At 34.0% G+C, this 17,161-nt stretch overlaps 1 protein-coding gene across 1 annotated transcript; it reads right to left on the reverse strand.

Annotated features, from left to right (window-relative positions):
• Window positions 1–2,618: 2,618 nt before the first annotated feature.
• LOC150082931 (uncharacterized) lies at window positions 2,619–3,050 on the reverse strand. The gene has a single exon (XM_090378328.1). It carries the CDS (start codon window positions 3,048–3,050, stop codon window positions 2,619–2,621), a length of 432 nt encoding a protein of 143 aa, XP_090234454.1.
• Window positions 3,051–17,161: the final 14,111 nt, after the last annotated feature.

The following is a 17,161-nucleotide window of genomic DNA, read 5'->3' on the forward strand; positions in this document are numbered from 1 at the left end:
AAGGGTGTTTTTTTTTTTTTTTTTTTTTTCCTTTTGAAATTTTCAAGGTTGCAGTTTTTAAATTAAAGTATTCCTTTCTGAGTTCCTTGTGATTGACAAAATAAAGTGAAAGTATTAAATTTCATCTTCAAGGAATTCTTTATCTCCAGTTTGTAAGAAATAATACACTCTTGTAGTACATTAGTTTGCTGTAAGATTAAATCACTCAAATAACACTGTAATATATTGTATTCAGGTACGAATAATTTATAAAAAGTCTTTCAGATACGCAACAGCGCACACAATTTTGATGGGTATTCTTTCATCTTTTTATAGTGATAAATATATATGGCAAGCGGAAAATAGTCCAAAGAAAAAAACCTCTAAGGCTACATCGACCTCAGATGTGTTTTGTTTTGTTTTCTGTTAAAATGCATCTCTTCCTTGTGATTGAATTTATAAAGAGTTTTTATTTTTTAAACGTAAATTGTATTGGATGATTGAATAATTTAACAGGATTAAATTCGAATTTGACACCAGAATGCGATTGTAAGTTTTGAAACACACAAATCAAGGAATGCAACATAGACATTTGACTGATTTGGAGAGGTGGACAGCTATTCTCAGGATTTAATGAACCATGCAATGTTTCAGCTGTACGCACACTGGCGTATTTTGTATCTTTCTTTACTCTCAACTGTTTTAAAGTGACGCCAAACTGATCACACAAGCCCTGTATGGCTAGCCAGATGGCTGTAATTTGCAAAACCAGGTCACACTAAGTTACGAATTTTACTGATAAGAGATAACACTAAAATAGAGAAATTTAAAGTTATAATAAAGCAAAAACTATATGACTTCAGAAAAATTATATCTTTACATCTGCTTTTTTTTTTCGCTCAGAAAGAGTTAAACTTAATTGATAATGCGTCTTAATTATTAATCTTAATCCTTAAATCTTAATTTTCATTGAAGAATAACCTTGCCTTTATAACGAGTTTCCTTGATATTGCCGCGCCAAAGGGCTAACTGGCTATTTAGTTAAAAGATAAAACTGCTATGACAGCCCCAATTCAGGTCCCTCATAAACTAGTGCAGGGCCGAACTAAGGTATTCCTACTTCCCGGGCAGAAAGTTTATTTCGGCACCTCTTTGCATATCCTAGAAATCTGTGTAAAGTTTTGTAAAAAAAAAAAACAAATCCTTCCTTTGCTCTTGAGCTTCTGGGGGTCCTGTAAGAAGCGCCCAAGGGCAACTGCCCTGTTAGCCTGTGTCTTAATCCGGCACTGTCCTAGTGTCAACACTCAGATAAAATATATAGCTTTAGCTCTATTTCAACTTTGAAAACTGTTTTATTTACTCCATAGCAGCTCAAATCGAACAACTTTGTTATTATAATATATTTTCAGAATAACGGCACCTTCAGGGATTCAAGATGCCGTTATTTCGATTTTTCCGTTATCTAGAAAGTTTTATTTTTAATATATTTAATGAATAGAATGTTAAGCAATTAGAAATAAAAAATGTTTCTCATAGGCAGAGTAAAATATTTATAAGTTCTGAAATAGTACTTAAAATGATCTTTAACTTATGTATGTGTATCTTTTCACTTTCATTTGTGTAGTTAATATTTCATACCCTTAGGTCATTTTACCTTCTAAGAAGTATTTCCATGTAAGAAGTTCTAAATCTCCAGTCCCTTGGAAAACTTCTTATCCGGGTTCTAATGTAGTTCATGTTCGAAAATATCTCCCCGCAGAAATACGTCGAACCAAAAACTGAGTGAAGTCCAAACGCAAAGTCCAGCTTTTACTTTGGAAACCTTGGTGCGCTTGGCTTCCTCTGAGCTGGAATGGCTCCAAGCTCGAGAGAGTAGAGCGTTTGCGGTGCTGTTTAGATGACAAGGGGCATGGGCTGACCTGTAGTTAGTGAATTTCCCACACCATATTGGCTTTCGGTATACTGAGGTTTCCAGGTGTGGGCCCACTCGTTTCACCAAAACATCCAGGATGGGAAGGGACCCATTCGCTTCCAACTCTAAAGTTTAAACTAAATATTTTTTAAACTAAACAACTCTAAATATTAATACTCTTGAAAGGGTTCAAAAACCTCTCATCAGATTCTTAGTTTATAAAATCAGGTTTAAACTATTTTATGTTTAAATATAAAGATTGGTGTAAAATTTTTAACCTTCCCATGTTAAGTGTTAGAAGAAATATGTTTGACTGCTTCCTTCTACATTCGATTATTCAAGGCAAAATAGATGCTCCATTGCTACTGTCATGTATTAACTTCAATTGTCCACCTAGGCCTTTGAGGGAACATAAATTATTTCACATCTCCAAATTTAGGACAACTCATCTTAAATTTAAATTTTTCAACAGGACAGCTGCATTGTTAAATTAAAATAAAATTAAAAATGAATATCACAAACTGTTGTTTAGCCCATTCATGTTTTGTATTAATTCTTTATATTTTAACTTTACTGAAGTTTATTTGTATTACTTTTATATTTATATGTTATTATTATATTTCAAACTGTTTTTCAGAAATCTAAGGCTTTTTGCTGTTTTTTTTGTGATTAATAAAAAAAAAAAAAAAAGTGAATTGGATGAAGGGGGATAAGGAGTTGAGGTACTTCAACAGTGCGCATCTGAACCACGGGGGAAGATGGTGAAAATATCATAAGCATATCTGTACCACATAGTAATTGGTAATGGCGGGTTCAGGAATATGTGTTCCTCTAACTCCTCCATTGCGATTTTAGTGATCACGGAGCTGACGGGGGCGTCCATAGCCGTATAGTGTATCTGTTTGTACAGAGAATCGCCAAATGCGATGGCATTGCCTGACAAACACAGGTTAAGGGCAGCACAGATACCTTCTATAGATAATGATGTCCTATCCGATAGGCTGGGATCATTCTCTAGAAGCCGTCTGGTACAAACGGTGGCCTGTTGGACTGGAATTGAGGTAAATAGAGAGACAACATCGAAGGACGCCATGATCTCGTCGTCAGGAACTGTAAACTGTTTGATGAGGCGAAGAAACTCCTCGCTGTTAGAGACCATATGGGCGGTATTTCCCACTAGGGGCATTAGGAGACGGCGACGTGTTATGGCTACCCTGTACTTGTCCGGTAAGCTACTCCACGCATCTAACACAATTTGGTTTTGCTTTTTCAACTCATCTATCGCAGTCCATTTGTATAGAATTGCAAGAGCAGCCTTTTGTCTTTCCAAATCCCCAATTTCAGTTTTAAGGCGTTTTAGTCTTGCACTCCACATGTCCTTGATATATAAGTCCTCTAATTCCATTTCAAAATTGTGTTTTATCTGGGCTAAAAGTTAAAGAGCCAAAAGTTAAAGGTTACATGTTCAAAGAACCGCAGGTTGCCGACCCATGATCTACACGAAGACTATTGCTAATTTGAAAGTACTGTACGTTACCACTGTATGACAAAGCAATGAGCATATTATTTTAATTAAATAATAAGAAACTAAATTTAGGTATTCCGATTAATAAAACTCTATATACGGAGAACTTTAAACATTTTACGTGTAATTAAATTTAAATTTATATTCCGAATTCACATTATTGAATCTTATAATTAAAAATCGCTTTATGAGAAAAAGTAGAAACGGCTGTGAATGACTGTATTTCTTCTAATTACATTTACATATAATTTAAATCATATTTTTTTAAATTGCAATATCATACCTAACATTTTTAATTATCAACTAAAATGAATTTCATATAAGCAGTTATTCGTTGACATAGTTATTATTTCATTGTAAAATGAATATAAACATTTTCGCTTTAAGCATAAATATAATAGCTTGTTAAAAATGAAAAGTAAAAATTGGAAAACAAACATTAAACAATTCTCAAAATTGAGCGGTTTGAAAATCTACCGCATATAGCTATTGGCGCTGCTGCACGCACATTCGTGCACATGACCTAGAGTGACGAATAGGATGTTTTGTTTATTTGACAAACGATTATGCAGCGCGCGTTTTGATTTAGACGACGCTACTCCATTTAGCAGAGGTAGAAAGAGTAATTGTGTGCTGCACATCTGGAGAAGAAATTTATATCTGTAAGATTTTAATTTTAATTTAGAAGCGGCTCTAATAAGTTAGTAGAAGTATAAATATTAACGAAGTACTGAATACTGTATACTGATAAAATGAGGTGCCTGTAATATATAAAGGTGTCTTTGAGTAAAATTTCTTGGGGAATTTTTATCTGTGAGAACTAAGTTATGTATTTATATGTTTACCGAGTGAATATTTAGTATAATACACACTGAATTCATTTCAGTAAAGTGCTGAACTAGTTTTGAATAACGTTTCTACTTAAATGGTTGCTGGCAAATGTGCATCTGCTTAGAAATATCGCGTTTGTTAGTTATTTGTGTTATAAAACCGTGCAATATTATTGGCTGATATCGCAAAGCTAATTCTTTATGGCTGCAAGGAAACGCATTTTTATCAAGGAACACTTCGCATCCATAATCGAGAGGATAGGAATTTTAGTGAATTTTAAGAGGCGAAAGAACGATATATTTAAGTCAGAAACTGTGGCACAAACTAATCATGAGGATGCCCCATATTCAAGCTGGCAGGTAGGATAAAGTTTATTCCAGTTCTTATATAATTTATCGGTTAAAACTTTTCAAAATTACACATTAGATGCAGAATATGAAATATTGTAAGTTGGTTGCCATTTATTTAAAAAAATAAAGCAATTTTTTTTTTATTTCGTATGATGTGATCAATACACGAAGGAACCAGTTTTTTTTTTCTTGCTTCCTTCGTGTATCGTGGCCGGGATATCCAACCAACCGGTTGGTTCGGCACCATCGTGATATCCAGCCCGAGGCGGGAATCGAACCTGCGACCTTTGGGTTACTAGGCAGGCGCTTTACCTACCCGGCTAGCCCGGTTAGCTAAAAAGACAATTAACTTACAGAACATAATTAATTCTTACGTCTTTTAAAATACAAATGAACTTTTAGATAATATTTGTGTAAAAGTAATGCAATACCATGAAAACTCGTGGTAATATGAAGAATTTCCTTCTGTGAGCACCAAGCGTTTCATTTACTAGGCAGTGTAATATTGGTTATGAAATACGAATATATATTACATAAATATTATGTATTCCAGATTTAGCTAGAGGCATATTTAACTGGTTCACTTCCCACGCTATGGTGTCTGTAAAAGCAAAACAACAAAAATAATGCGTAGTTAACATTGGTTTCCAGTCTGATTCGCCACGTTTGAGCTAAATATGTTGCTTTTGTTGTTAAATTTCTTTAATGTCTTTATCTAATTTCTGAATAGTTTGCTTTAAAACTGCAAGAGGTATTACAAACAAATTCCCTTGCTTGCTATACAAAGAAAAACATTACACATATTTATTTGTGTGTGTAATACGAGCTTTAATCAGAGTTTATTCATTAGACCTGCCAATTGAAGTGATGTGAGCCAGAAGTTGTACACGATCAGCCCTGCTCTGAATGCGCCGTTCATCAAATGCACTGCACTAAATCTGTCCTATACGTGTAATATAAGGGTGGCTACTCCTATAATATCTTAATTCAAAGCTGTTTCCTAAAGTTAGTCTAACTGATCTAATGGAATTATTAAATTAAATGTGAGCCACTCACTTACGGAATTTATAGCGTTTCATTGAGAAATGTCTCACACTAAAGAGCGTTCGGAAAGTTCCGTTATTCCTACCCACTCCCTCCATACAAATAAAATGTTAATGTAAATGGAAGAAAAGGTACTCATCAGTTAACCAAAAAAAGCTACTCAACAGTTACTCATCCTGAGTATCTGTGTGTGTGTATGTGCGCGCGCACTGCAATTTTTGTATAAAAGTTTGTGGCTCCATTTGCAGTATGTCTCTGGACCGTTTTTGTTTAATTCCTCCTCCCACAAAAATGCATTGTGGGGGAGGAGATTCCGCAAATTACAATTGCCATTAGGAGATTGCATATATAAATACTTTTATGAAAATAAAATAAAATAAATAAATGATATCTAGATATATCACAAATTAATTTTTGCCGGTGGGCGAAGCAGGATCTTTCGAACACTAGTAATAAAGAATCTGAGCAGGAATTTTTGCATGTTGCCTTAGGTATATGTGATACATTTATTTATTAAGTAAAACTTAGTTTAATTTTATTTTTACTTGTGAAATTAATCAGAGCCGTTAAGTGAGGGAAAATACTTTTTTTGTTGATAAAGATTTCAACTCCAAATACTTCATATTAAATAAAACTTAGTTAATTATAGTTATAATAAGGTAACGTGTGCTAGTGATGAAAGGTAAGGAAGGAAATAATTTACCCCACAGTAAATGATCCATTTATTTTATTATAATAAACTTTTATTTAATAAGTTAATTTTTCTTTACACCCAAGTTTTGGGTGTAAAGAAGAGTTCAGAAGTTCTGTGTATGATATCGCTAGTTTATACTGGCGTGCATAAGTGAAGTGTTGTTAGGTGTAGTGCCAATATCGAATGTCCACTGTATAACCGTCACGAAAATCGGATGAAGCTATGATATAGGTACAGTAGTATGTTTGGTTCTTAGTTCGAGCTGATCATACTGATTACAAAAGACAAAGACCTTCAAATGTATATTTTACGGCAATTTTTGGCTGAGTTTAGTATCCGGTACCGGATACTAAACTCAGCCAAAAATTGCCGTATCGAGTTCCGTTACTACGTGACGAACAGAAGGTTGCACGAACGACGTGAACTGAGAAAAATAGTTGTTGCTAGAAGGGGAAAAAAAAACTTATATAAGAGGGGTCATGTTTGTAACCGACTTTCAAAAAAGTAGGGAGTTTCGACTTTTTAATTTGTGACTTTATTAAGCGTTCTGTTTATTGTAGCAAATAAAACATTGTACAGAATTTATATATATATATATATAAATTCTGTATTAAGTAAAATTCTGTCGAGAAGTTAAATATTGTTAATAAATCCAATACAGGTAATCCTCGTAAACACGGTAATTGGGTTCCTATAAAATGTAGTGTTGTGCGAAACCGTGTTATACGGGACTAAGAAAAAGTATAAAAAGGGAGGTTACGTTCCAAAAGCTTTAAAAAAAAAAAAAAAATACAGTATTTCGTTAACAAAATGTTAAAAAATACTAAAAATACACCATTCTAGATTTTTTGTATCCTCTGCTCTCTTTAGAATATCAGTAATCTGGGTTTGTTTGCTTTGCTCGATAAATATTTGTGAATTTCATCGTATGGAACTAAGCATTTTTGAAGCTCCCTTTTAAACTTTGGGCTCCCTTCATTCAAGAATCTGCATTTAAAAAATAAGATTCTAATTGCTCAGCTAACTTTATGCCTTCCCGTATGCTTTTTAGTGTAAAAGTTGGAAGTTTAGAATTTTCATTGCGCTATCATCCTCTGAATTGATTTGGTTTTACCTCCGATGCCATTTCCACCAAATCCGCTTCGCCAGCCTCTTTTTCTATTAGTAATTCTTGACCGTCTTCAGTAATCATATCTTTGTTTTATTTTTTTAGGAGCATCGGCGACTAAGGCCATGTTACTCTGTGTATATTATCTATAAATTGCGTGTGTTCTGTAGCCGATTTTCTGTTTTTCTGGACGAAACACGAGAATTTCCTGGAGAAAAACCATGCTGTCCGAGCCTGACTAACTCAGCCACGTTGTGAAAAAGACCCATAAAAATTCCTCCCGTCATCGACTGGATTCGAACTCAGGTCTTTTCCAGCCGGTGTGGGGAGGAGGGCGATTCTATCAACTGTGCTTACCCACGAGGGCTTCAGTAGTCATACCATCAAAACCTTCCCCTCCTACTGATGTAACAAGTTCTGCTGTCGCACCGATTCCGTTTTCTGCCGGTTCGACCATATTTCTTGAATGAACTGACTCTGGCCATACATTTTTCCAACAGTCAGTTAACGTTGATGGTTTTACTTCTTTGAGCGATAAAGCTATGATTCTGATACAGTCCACAATTGAGAAATGTTTCCATGCCTCCATTACTTCAATAGATTCGGAGTGAATTTTTTCCAAAATCCATTGTAATGATTTTCTGATGTAATGAGTTTTAAAGGCGGATATAATGCCTTGATCTAATGGTTGAATGAAAGAAGTTGTATTAATCTAGTACAACTGTGGTGGTAGGAACAGAACTTCAACGTTTGGATGACTTAAATCTTTTGGATGGCCTGGTTTGCTATCCAATAGTAATAAAACTTGATTTTTCCACAAGTTCAACAAGCACAGAACGTAACACGGGGATTTCCCAACAAAATAAAATACAGGGATTTCTCAATTTTTTTTTTTTTTTTTTTTTTTTGACTAGCGAGTCAACAGCGGGGATTCAAAAAGAGTGGAAAAGTTGAAAAATTACATTCAACATAATAGTAGGGTATCCCCCCCCCCCACAAAAGCTTAAAAATACCCTGTTATGCGAGGTTTACCGAAATTCTCTAACCGTGTTATATAAGTATCGTGTTGTGCGACGATTGCCGCAATTTATCAATCGTCTTAGAGCGAAACCATGTTGTAGACGTACCCTGTTATATAGTAGTTGCCTGTATAGTATTATTGCCTATTTACTTTTATTTCTGGGAAGACCATGATGCTGTGAAAAAACTAAGATCACATTCGGAATCAGCATGCCGAAATTCCTACGAAGCACCAAGAAATGCAGGTAAACAACATTTTTGAATTTTTGTTACATAGTGTAATGTCATCTACATAAATGTTTATTTTTAAATAATGGGCATTTGACTATTTATTTATAATATTTGTATATACATGTACTATATGTACAGTATAATTTTTTTTCTTTCAATACTTTTACTTGTTAAGGAAATTCTAATTTGTTATCAAAATTGGTTTATTTACATATTACATCATTGTTGCATAACTTTATTTCACTTCAATTTTTCCTCACAAAAAATAAGGGCCGGAAGAAGTTCATATTTAAAAACTATATATATTCCGCCTTGAATACAGGGAGCAAGAACGTTTCTATTTTATAATTAGTCAATTGTCACATTATAAATAAGATATTTTTTATTTGTATTTTCAATATGAGTAATGTTTCCTTATTTTTAAAATCAACTTTTGTCATAAACTCATTGAATTTGACAAAATTAGAATTCTGCGATGTACCAATAAAGGAAATCTTTGATTCTTTAATGATCTCTAAAGATTCCTTAATAAACTCCTAATAATAACAATGCAATACAAGCAATTCAAAACTTGTTAAGGATATCATTCCTTGTGACAGAGTTAATTTAAATTAACTTTTTCATATTTTTTTAATAAAATGTAAAAAATTGATTCCATCTGTTCAAAGCGATGCATTGTTTCTTTCAACACAATATATCTTCTGTGTAACAGCTTAGCTTCAACTAGAAAAATGTATAATTTTCTTGAAATTTAATATTAGTAATAGCATAAATAAAAAAAATATATTAATAAATTAATACTATTCTTGTAAAAAATATTATTTTAAAGGCCTTGGATATTTTAATAAACTCAGTTTTTTAGTTTATTAGTTAAGTATTACTATTAGAGGTAACCCTAATTGTTGTTAAGCTCTTTAAAACTAAATTACATTTTAACTTCTTTCTTAGAAATACTGCATAAAGTTTAATTTAAGAAAATGCATCTGTGGTATTGTTACTTCGAATCTCGTTACTAAGAACTAGTTTTTCAGTGGGATCAATTGTGAAGAATTTGTATTAGCTCAGATGCTTAAACGTAAATAGAGACAGCGGAATCAGTGAAAACAAAATAATTGAAACAGTTATATTTAATAATAGATCATTAATAATGTTAATACACTACAGTATAATGCTTATTTAAATACAAATTTTAAAAATCAAAGAAATTTAAAAGTTCTTAAACAAGTAGTTAGTTCCTTGTCAAGCTGTATAGAATGTCTTATATAGAATAATTCCTTCCTTTTCCCAAAAAACATGAGGAAATGAAGGTAATGAATTTTATTTTGTTTTACTTAGAATAAAAATTATTCTACAAGTTCATTTTTAATAATATTTTATTAAAAATTTGAACAAAATAAAAAGAATTAATAAATAAAATTTAATAAACTTTTTTAATTTTTTTATTAAAATTTAGTAACAAGAAGAAGAATGCTTTAAAGATCAGCTTATTCAACACAATGTGAATGATACAGAGTGTGTCTAAAGCCATATTTATTCAAAGAATATGTTATAATACAGGGGGAACCTTATGATCTAAGAGAAAGTGTTATAATAGCTTTGCTCTACAATTTAAGTTAAGAAGTAAATTTAATTTCATGATTTTGAAGGGAGGGTAAGGTTACATAAGTTTTAAATTTGAGGAGTATCCATCTTCTCAAATTAGTGTCATCCCAACTTTGTTTGCCCATAAGTAATTGTTCAAAATATAATATATGTACCTTAATAAAAATATATATCAATAAACTAGAGAAAGATATATTAATAAAACTAAAGCCAATATCACCCTTAATTGAATGATATTGGCTCTAATACAAATGTCGATAGTACAATTTAAGAATGAAATAAGTGGGACAAAGTAAATTAAAATTCTAGTAGTGGAATTCAGTTTGTGTTACGTGGTAGAATAAGAATAGCAAATAAAAAAAAAAAAAACTGGTTTGCTATTTATAAGATTATTATGCTTTGCCCAATCAAGAAATTGGTCAATTCTTAAGCTCAGTATCTAAACTGAGTTCAGTTTGGTTGCAGGAGCAAGAATTGTTAATTGATAGATGTAAACAGATTATAATTTTAAAGTTCAGCTTGCTTAACATAATATCAGTGGTACAGAGTGTATATCAAACCATATTTATTCAGAGCAGTGGGATATTATAATATAGGGGCTTTTGTGATCTAAGATAACAGATCACTGGAATTTGAAAATTATCATACGTGTGCATTCTGTAAATTTGGCGAGGTTTAATTAATTAATATGAGCTCAGCTTTGTTTTTTGCTAATTGTGGGTTTGTTGTAGTGCACACAGTACTGTAAATTAATTAAATCTGTTTTAAGTGACTGCTCATCTGCTGTGTGTTCTTATCAGTGATATTTAGAATGCCATAAGTACGGATTTTGCATAACACTCTTTTTATGAAAGCAAAAAATCATTTTCAAAATGTTTCAGAGGAGTTACAGGGCTCACCACAATTAAGATAGAATTGCCTACTTCTTGTAAAGGCAATCGTTACAATATGTTTTTTATTTAATAAGTAACTTTTTACTGACTCATGACCTTTTGCTTTTGATTTGCAAATTAAAAGGGCTACTCAAAAATTGAAGCCATAAGCTTATTTTTAAAAAGTTATCAAAAAAAAAACTAGTGTGTAATTGTGTATCACATACCTTTAGCATATTATACCTGAACCAGTATACAATAACATACCTTTTTGAAAAATATATTTCTTAGAATTTAACAAAAAAACCTTGTAAGATTTAAATTCTTACAAAATTTAAGCATTTGTAAAAATTTGTTGAACAAAAATTAATCTTATACTCAGATAAGTAAAGCAGTAGTAGTAATAGTGGTTGTAGTAGTAATGGAGGCATGTGATGCAAGAAAGCAAGCGTATGAGCTTATGCAGCATCAGCCAAAAAAAAAAAAAAATTCACACAACCATTCCCTCAAAACGTTTGTCCTGTTCCTCCTTGAGTTTATTTAAGCTATCAACTTCTACAACGACAGATGGAAGTTTGTTCAACTCGTTGGCTAAAGGCAAATTTCCGCACATCTTTTCTACAACTGTGTTTTCTCAATTTGAATTTATGCCCCCTTAGATTCGTAATCTGAGCAAGCGGAAGAATCCCATCAGAATTCAGCGTGCCCAACCCATTCAAGGCCTTATACACCTTAATCAGGTTTAAGCAATTCTTTTAGCAATTTAGATCAAGCGTATTGTTTCCCTCTGTTGCCTCTCTAACATGCCGCTGAGGAGAACAGTCATCCACTAAATCCCGAAATTTCTGCTGCTGTGTGAGCGTTCAACCCACAAGTTCCAGTCAATATCTGGAAAATGTCCCATTATGAGACATTCCGATCTACTAGCTCACTCTACCTGCTTGTATATAGCATACTTCTGTTCTCATATTAGTTTTCCCGATGCTTCTGTAAGATCAAACTGTTTCTACATTACACTGGCCACCCACATGCACTACTTAGATTCTATCTGCTTCTTAATCGAAAGCATTGCTCCTCCTTCCCTTTTCATATTGTACTCACTATATACAAATTCTACATCACTGTTATGTCTGAGTGATACCATATTTCCGATATCCTACTATGTCTTTCCTACTTTGTTGACTTAACCACTACTTCATATTCATCAAATTTGTTTCCTGTTCTCTTAGCATTAGTGTACAAGAAAGTATACACGCGCCCGTTTTTACTTTAGTAAAATCTAAAAACAGGCGCATATATTACTCGCCTGTAGGCCTTGTAATTTCCAAAAACCACTCTTTTCAGGTTGCTGTATGTCCCAGTAGAAAGCAGTACAAGAATCACTTTTGCCTTTCTTGCATCTATTGTTATCTATTAGTATGTGTATCCGACCAATCTCAGTGAGTCGGATCCACAGATATACATAGACACGACTGCCTCAGTAGTATCAGAAAATATTACTGCTCACAATTGGTTGAACTAGTGGTCCCATGCAAAAAAAACTTATTAATGTTTTCAATTCTGATTTCTTAACTGCGTTATAGACTTAACTTCTATTTAGTTCTTAGTGCTACACTAATAAAGGAACTCCCCGACTTACGTATAACTCGACTTATGGAAATTAGACTTTACGTATTTTTTGCCGGCCGGTGCAAACTTAAAAAATTGTGGAAACGAATTTTGCATGCCGTAGGAATAAATGTAAGTATCGTCAAAATATCGTAATGCGAACCTAATAACACTTTTTTTTTTTTTTTGTAATTCGTTCCAAGTCCTTGGAAGTTGAAATTTTCGCTATATTACTGAGCTATTTATCTCTCTAAAAAGGTCATATTTATAATGGAACTTGCACTACACTTTCATCGTTATCATATGTTCCGTTATAAGAATCAGTTTTGAACGCCTTTTTCATATTTTTATAAAGACATTTCTGGAGGTCACGACCAAAAAACAATAAAAACAATTTGCACTTTCCGGTTTATTGGGCTTTTCTGTTGGTGCATATAATTATAAACGGGCAGTAAACTCGATCTTATTACATTTGCGATAATACCGATAATTGAAATTGTGTGGGTTTTTACGTTACGGTATTATGGTGAAATGTGTTCCCCTTCACTGAAATCTTCAATCATATAAAAAAACAAATTTTCAGAAACTTCTCTTCATTCCTATTTGCGTATTACAATGGTGAAGGGAACGGGTCCAACGGAAAGTGCAAGTGCTGGCAGTGCTAGGAAACGAAACAAAATTAATTTAGAAATGAAGATGAAAATGATTAAGAAGTACGAAGCAGGGCAAAGTTTGTCATCTATTGCAAGGGAATTATGTTTCGCTGCTTCAACAGTGAATACTATTCTATTCAAATTAAGAAAGGACAGATGTAGAATAGATGTGCGGAAATTTGCCTTTAGCCAGCCTTTTGCCTTTAGGGTGGTTAATTGCTGGAACAAACTTCCATCTGTCGTTGTGGAAGTTGATAGGTTAAATAAATTTAAGGAGGAACTGGACAGGCATTTGGAGGGAATGGTGTGATTTTTTTTTTTTTTTTTTTTTGGCTGATGCTGCATAAGCTCCTACACTTGCTTTCTTGCATCATGTGCCACTACTACTACTACTACTACTACTACTACTAGGACAGCGCGCGTATAAAAGAACATGTTAATGGATCAACGCATTTAAGATCAACAGTGATCACAAACAGCGTTCAGGTGCTATATCGAAGATGGAAAAGCTATTAATAATATGGATGGAAAATCAGATTCAGAAACGAGTGTCCCTGAGTCCAATGGCCATTCAAGCAAAAGCAAGGAGTATTTATGAAGATATTAAGGATAAGTAAGGCGAACTCCAAGCTAAGTTCGTGGCAAGCAATGGATGGTTTAATTGGTTCAAGCATAGCGCTGGTTTTCATAGCATTAAAGTATGCTGTGAAGTCTCCAGTGTCGATTCTGCAGCTGTAGAGAAATTTTGTGATGTGTTGGAAAAAAATATTGATGAAGGCGGCTATTCAACACAGCAGAATTTTAACGTTGACGAGATTGCTCTGTATTGGAAAAAAATGCCGGATTGAACATACATTGCCAAAGAGGAAAGACAATGATAGGTTTCAAGACTTCAAAAGATAGGGCTGGCCACGCTCTTGCTTGGGACCAATGCAGCGGGATATTACAGATTAAAACCGCTACTTGTATACCATTGTGGAAATCCTCGTGCATTTAAGGGCATCAATAAAGCTACTCTACCCGTGTTTTTCCGATCGAAGGAGAGAAAATAGATTACACTATCTCTCTTTGAGGATTGTTTTTAATGCTGCTTCATTCTCGAGGTTGAAAATATTGTAAAGACAGCGACGTTCCTTTCAAGACTTTGCTTCTATTAGATAATGCTTCTGGGCATACTACGTATCAAGATGTTTCAATTCGAACGTGAGAGTCATATTTCTACAGCCAAACACTCATCCAACCTATGGATCAGGGTGTTATTTCGAATTTAAAAGCATACTATTTACGCAAAACATTTGCTCAGGCATTGTCTGCAGTACACGATGAGAAAAAATTTAATTTAAGAGACTTGGAAACCTAACAATATTTACCATGCCATCTTAAACATTAGTAAGGCCTGGGCGGAAATTACTAAAAGTTGTTTAAATGGCGCATGTAAGAAAATATTCCCACGGCACGTAAAAGGCTTCGAAGGATTTGAAAAAGAAAAATCATATGAATAGGTTACAGATAAGATTGTAAAGGTTGAAGAGCTACTTCAGTTGGAGGTTGATGCCAAAGACGTAGAGGAGTTAATAGAGGAAGAAGAGATGGAATTATCTAACGAAGAACTTATTGACTTGCAGGCAGCGATAGTGAAAGAAGAAAATGCTGACGAAGCTCAAGACGAACCAAATGAGGAGTCGAGACACTTCATCACCAGAGAGATGGCAATGGCATTTCGTGAAATTGCATTGGCAATGACCAGGTTTGCGAAGATGGATCCTGACAGCGAACGATTCTTAAAAGTTAACAGAGGGGTGAATGATATGCTGGCTTGCTATAAAGAAATCTATGATGAAAAGAAAAAAGTCACTGTCGAGTCATCCATTAATATGTTCTTTCGTAAGGTTGAGCAGCCGACCCCTTCTAAATCTCCACAGCCCTCAACCTCCGCAGCGGCGTACTTATCAGCTGAAGACGTCGAGTCTGGCAACGATGCTTGAGAGATAAAACTTACTGACATTATGCCTATCTCCTCTCTTTTTTTGTAATTTTATAATATTGAATTTTTTTAAAAATTGCTCGCTTTTGTAATTTTTTTTTGTTTTTTTTGTAATTAAAAAAGTGAATAAATACAATAAATAATTCTATTTACATGTTCGTCGAACATTTCTTTTTTGATTCAATCAATTCAATCGAGCACAGTTGTGAGTGCTGCACAAGCATGGGGGAAATTCTGACTTACTTAGCGTTCCGTGGAACGCAACCCATACGTAAGTCGGGGAGTTACTGTATATCAAAAATGAGAAGTTGTAATCTTCGGTAGCGCTAGTAGCGTTATATTAAAAGTTCTACTTTGACCAGTGAACTGTTACATATTTTCAATGATTACCGTTCACATTAAAACCGAATCCGAACAGCAAATTTCACTTGCGCATGGTATCCGCTTTGTTAATTATAGTAAATGAAATATGATTTGGGACTAAACTTTGCGCAGCTGGTTTCCTTAAAAGCTTCTGATAGCAGCATGGTACTTGCAGTTTGGTAACTATGTAATTATTTTTTATTAAATGCGTTACCTCTGAATAGACAGAATAACGTAAAGGCCTATCTAATAACAGCTTTCTTCAGATAACCATGGAAAAAAAAGCAAATGGGATAGATAGTTAATCTGCAATTCTCCAGGAAGCGTTTTTTGCATGGATAAATTTTATGACAGATAGCCGTTCGTTCCCATGAAGCTCATGCTAGATTTACTTGGGAAACAGGACATGATAAGTGAATGTATTTTCACCCACGTTTACAGATTTATCAGTTGGTGAGGGTATGACTATTTACATTCAATACATTCATGCGAAAGTAATTAAGACCAAAAAAAAAGAAAAAGATGTCTATCGTTTTCTATATTTTTGCAGTATTGGAAATAAATATCCATTTGTGAAATAGGACCACTAAAAATAGCGCATACAGGGTGTCTCAAAAATACACGGCATAACTTCAGGAATGAGTTCCTCATATGTAGACAATAAAAATATTTTATATCAACATAGTTCCGGATATGCTTGGTTTCCGAGTTTGGAAGGTCTGTCTATGACACTTAACTGTTCACATCACCTTATAGTAATTGTTCAAAATGTCCGCCTTCTGCCTGAATACAGGCCTCACATCGACGTGGAAAACGTGGACCTGGAAAACAAGATGCAGGCTATTTCAGAGACTGCTGGGAGTCATTGCGGTACAAGTAAACACATGGGTTGTGTTAGGGTAGCTAAGAATAGGAACAGGTGCATGTATACTTGCGTGTACACCAGTGCTAGGAGTTTGGTAAATAAATTTGAGGTATTGCTCAAAACATCAAACGTGGATATTGTTGGGATATCAGAGACGTGGTGTCACACAGATATAAGGAATGCAGAACTGGAATTTGGGGAGTACAACGTCTACAGAAAGGATAGACAGGATAGGAAGGGAGGAGGTGTTATGCTATTAGTTAAGAAACACATAAAATCCAAGGAAATGAAGCCAATCGACATCGCTGGATAGTGCAGTGTCGAGTCAGTTTGGTGTGACATAAACATTGGGAGATCAAAATTGAGAGTAGGAGTGTGCTATAGGCCTAATGACACTGATGAGTATAACAAGAAACTGTACAGGGAAATAGAGTGGGCCAGTAAATCAGAGAGTCTTATAATGGAGGATTTTAATTTCCCAGATATTGACTGGAATTTGTGGGTTGGTCACTCACACACT

This window comes from Mastigoproctus giganteus, chromosome 7 (assembly GCF_048544385.1).
Source record: "Mastigoproctus giganteus isolate SK-2022 chromosome 7, ASM4854438v1, whole genome shotgun sequence".
NCBI lineage: Eukaryota > Metazoa > Arthropoda > Arachnida > Uropygi > Thelyphonidae > Mastigoproctus > Mastigoproctus giganteus.